At 40.9% G+C, this 4,465-nt stretch overlaps 1 protein-coding gene across 1 annotated transcript; it reads left to right on the top strand.

Moving 5' to 3' along the window:
• The first annotated feature begins 607 nt into the window (after nt 1-607).
• Nucleotides 608-4,146, top strand: tcte1 (t-complex-associated-testis-expressed 1). Its single transcript, XM_070926273.1, has 4 exons — nt 608-764; nt 860-1,428; nt 2,275-2,724; nt 3,976-4,146. Exons 1-4 carry the CDS (start codon nt 608-610, stop codon nt 4,144-4,146), a joined length of 1,347 nt encoding a protein of 448 aa, XP_070782374.1.
• Nucleotides 4,147-4,465: the final 319 nt, after the last annotated feature.

Below are 4,465 nucleotides of genomic sequence, written 5' to 3' on the forward strand. Positions count from 1 at the left end.
GACAAGAACTCTAACAAGGAAACAACTTTTCAACCCTGTGTTTTCAAAAGTTCCGTTGTCTGATGTCTTCTAAACATAGCGGCAAACACTCTAAACTCTAAAAGCATTAGCTAGTTAAAGCATTTTCATCCTCGTACACCGCTCTTGAAGTAAGGCAACGTTCACGGGCTGAGTAGTCAAATATCCTGGGTCATTAAGTAAGCTAAGAGCGTTCTGTAACCAAGGAGACAAATGAAGCCCAGACCAGCGCACTGCGGGTATGTTGTGTGTAACTAAATGCCATAAAACAAATATTAGTTAATTGTCTGTTAGTTTAGCAATTTGAAGATATTTTTCAGTGATTCACAAGCTAGTCATGGTAGTAAGCTAGTCGCAGTTTAGCACGCATTTAACACAGTTTTGGCTAGCAACAGAATGTGTATGCTAGCATGTTGACGTTAGCTAGCTAAAGCCCTAAGATAATTAGATTTAAATGTCATTAAACAAACTATCATCACATAGGAACACAGGAAATAAGCAAAAGTCTATCTACAATTGCTTGGATGCGCAACCTTTAATGTTTCTTCTTTTTAAGCAGAAGATAGTCAAGAACAAAAACCCTGCAACAATGTCCAGGTCTCCTTATCCTCCAGGAGCCAACCTCAACCCTGCTGAGGACTATAGAAAGATGAGGAGTATCATTGCTGAAGATCCAGACTGGTCCCTGACTATAGTGCCTTGTTTATCAAACCTCTGTCTGCAAAGCATCGTGAGAAACTTTGAGGGTATGCACAAGGTTTTAGTACCATTATTATACACATTTTTACACAGTCACTGAAAATATAAATGGAACTTTATGCAAAACTCAAACCTGTTACAGAAAAGCCCATATTTGAAGTCCTTACACCCATCCAGAAAGACTTTGTGCAGGAGAGACTGTCCACGTCCCTGCACCTGCATGTGACAGCCAACTTGATCAGCGATGGCGTCTATTGGAAGCGGTGCTGCGAGCAGCGGTGGGACCTTTGTGACGTCTCTCTCTATGGCCAAAGCTGGAAGCGGATCTTCTTTGAGAGGCACATGGAGAACATTATTGAGCTTTTTATCCCAGATGTAACAGAGCCGAAGACAGTTCTAGCGATGGTACCTCATTGTAAGAACTATGTCAAGAGGCTGGACATCTCCCAACTCCTGCCGCCTATCAAGGAGCCCCAGAAGGAGGAAGAGGAATATAGCTCAGAGACGGCAAGTGACAATGAGTGCGACAGACCATCCATGGACCACTTTGACTTTAACATCTTACTCGACAAGCTCACAAACCTGGAAGAGCTCCATTTGGTGTACAGAGTCAAACAATGTGGAATGAACTTTGAATGGAAGATGTTTGAGATGACTGACAGAGATTGTGAGTCCCTCGCCAAGGCCCTCCAATCCTGTAAGACTTTGAAGGTGAATATTGATTCCTCAAAAGTGGTTTATAGCATGCAAAGTATTGAGCCTGATTGTCTGGAGCATGTTTGTTTTTTGTAATTCAGTACTTCTGACATTCTTGCCAGTTACAAAGCACCATTTACAGACATTTTACAGTCCCTGATGTCATGGAACAGGAAAATTGTTGTTGGCACAACCCAAGCATTAAATTCATGCTCTATTTACATCAAAGAAAAGACATCAGAGCCTCTGGCTGCAACCTAAAAAAGTCAGTATTTGACACAATGTTTTTGTCACATTAATTTATTACTGCATGAGAACATGGCGTATAGCTGCTACCGGTTTCTGTGTATGATATGGGAACTGTACAAGAGATTATTAGAGTTGATATTAGGACTGCGACTAATGATTGATTAATCTGTTGATTATTTTTTAGATTAATCGTCTTTAATGAAAAATGCTCACCACAATTTCCCAGAGCACTAGGTGATGTAAAGAAAGCAATGCAAATGTAATCCTGTGACCATAAATGAACTCTTAAGGGTGGAAAAGGAATGTGTTGTATCTTCCCACTACAAAATTCCAACAGCTTGTTTTATCCGACCAACAGACCAAATATATTTAATTTACAATGATATAAATCAGAAAAAGCAGCAAATCCCCACATTTGAGAAGCTAGGAACAGCAAAGGTTTGGCATTTTTGTGTGACAAATGACTCTCACAACCGGTTAATTATCAAAATTGTGGGCAATTAGTCCTCCGCTGTTCTGTGTTGCTGGCAGGTAAATAGCATTTGTACATGTAGTAAGTTCATACTGCTCATACATCTTATCTGTGCTCTTCATAATATACTGTTTCTGCAGCTTCTAAGGCTCCATCAAAGCCACATTGAGGATAGAAAGTGCCGGGTGCTCGTGAAATACCTTTTGGACCACCCGTCCCTGAGGGAGCTTGACTTTTCTCACAACCTGATCGGGGACAGAGGAGCCAGAGCCATCGGCAAACTGCTCACCAGGAGTAAACTGGTGACCCTGAACATGTATAACAACAATATTAGAGGCCCGGGAGCCAAAGCTATAGCTCATGCCTTGTCCAACAACTCCACCCTTTTGTCCCTCAACCTGCGTCTCAATCGTGTGAGAGATGAAGGGGGTCAGGCTATCGGCAAGGCCCTGCTGAACAACAACACCCTACTTCACCTGAACCTGGGAGGCAATGAGGTGACGGAGCCTACTGCCATTGCACTGTCTAAAGTGCTGTTTCAGAATAACACCCTGAAGAGCATCAATCTCTCCTGCAACAACCTGGGTGTGGTAAGTAAATTGCTATTCTTAGATCCTTACTACCAGAGGAGCAATAAATATAAAGTTTAACCTGAGGGTGGTGCCAGAGAAAAGGCCATGTTGTCACCTTTATCATAACGGGTTCAAACTCTGTACAGTGGCTATTTTAGGACAATGCAGACTCATCTTGTCAAGCTCAATTTGGCACAGATGTCATTAGCCAAAACATGCATTTTAGTTTAACCAGAGCTGCTCTCTGGCTTACGTTAAATCTTACAGTACGACTGCAGCTGACGTAAATCTGGTCATAACTATCCCTTCATGATCTGAAGGGTTTGACAAGTAGGACAAGAAAGATCCTGGGAAAGTCAGGGATCACTAAAGTCATTAGACTTTATGCTCTGGAGATCATGTATGTGTGGGCCGAATTTCATGGCAATGCATCAAAATGACTAGTTGATTAATGGATTAGTTGTTCAATAGAAAATCTAATTGTTTGAAATCAATTATGTAATTTTAAAGCAAAAATACCAAAAATTGACTGATTCCATCCTGGTTTCTCACTTTTACTATGATAAACAGTTCCAAAAAGAGGGCACAAAGAAAACATTGCAAGTTATCCTTTACATTTTTGTTTTTTACCTTAAGAATGTGCACAGCAATGAGTTCTTTGTATACAATGTTATCAGGGGAAGCACTTTGAAACTCTGGGTTATTTTGAAACACTGGATTTTTGCTAGTGCCTGTATAGACATAGTACAGTAACAGACAGAATAGCTTTAAAGTACAAGGGCTTTCAATTATTCATAGATAAGTGTGGAAAACATGCAATAATGGAAAGCTAAGTAAGTGTTGTTTCCCCATGAGAGGCAGATCAGATTTTCCCCTTCTCATGCTCTTTCCTCTTCAAGATTTCACTGTACAGTGTATCTCTGGAATACACTGCGGAGGATCAAAAATCACCCGCATAGCAGTAAAGCAACGTGCAGTACCATCAATATCTGTGACCTTCTTCTGCTCTTCACAAAAATAGAAATGCCTGTTTCAGACATAACAAGAAAACACTGGTGACACTCACAATAAGCAGTTTAGAAAGCGTGGGCTATTTCGGACAGCAAGAGTTGCTGAGGGGTGATTTTTCAAGGTTGTCGAGACTGTCCTCGGACCTTTTTAGAGCAGTATCCTGTGATGTGGTCAACATGGACATGCATCAGTGCCAAATGTATTTGTTTTGTCTCTCTCTCTGTACCTCTATGTGTGTGTGTGTGTGTGTGTGTGCAGGTTGGAGGTGAAGCTCTGGAGGAGGCGATGGCTCACAACACCAGCGTAACAGAATGTGATATCCGTCTGACGGAGGTTAAGGAGCAGAGCATTGCCATCATTAACCAGGTGGTTTGGACCAATCACAGTTTAGAACAAAAGAGACACGCTCTAGAGAGTAAAACCAAGTAGACATCAACAGCTCCTTGTTGTATTTATCGCAAACTAAAGTAGCTGATTTTTAACGAAAATTGTATCACACAAAAAAACAAAATAGTCCTGATGTTCATAACAAGTGTTGCTGTAAAAGGAAAAATCTACCCCCCCCTTGTTATTTGATGGTGTATATTTCCGATGTCCACAGACTGTTGACAAAATGTAAATGATGTGATGTCACACCGGGATGTCTCTACTATCTAGTCCCTTATTCTTGCTTAAAGTGTTTTTAGTTTTGTATGCCCGTACTGTAACCATAACTTTTAAAGAAAACCTGTACAAACTACAAGCACAA

This window comes from Enoplosus armatus, chromosome 19, assembly GCF_043641665.1.
Source record: "Enoplosus armatus isolate fEnoArm2 chromosome 19, fEnoArm2.hap1, whole genome shotgun sequence".
In the NCBI taxonomy this organism is placed as follows: Eukaryota; Metazoa; Chordata; class Actinopteri; order Centrarchiformes; family Enoplosidae; genus Enoplosus; species Enoplosus armatus.

What these genes read in the sequence shown, in the direction of transcription:
- tcte1 (XM_070926273.1), top strand. Translation starts at nt 608, where the DNA reads ATGTCCAGGTCTCCTTATCCTCCAGGAGCCAACCTCAACCCTGCTGAG. An exon ending in CATCGTGAGAAACTTTGAGG is followed by an intron (nt 765 to 859) that starts GTATGCACAAGG and finishes AACCTGTTACAG; the next exon opens with AAAAGCCCATATTTGAAGTC. An exon ending in CCTGCAACAACCTGGGTGTG is followed by an intron (nt 2,725 to 3,975) that starts GTAAGTAAATTG and finishes GTGTGTGTGCAG; the next exon opens with GTTGGAGGTGAAGCTCTGGA.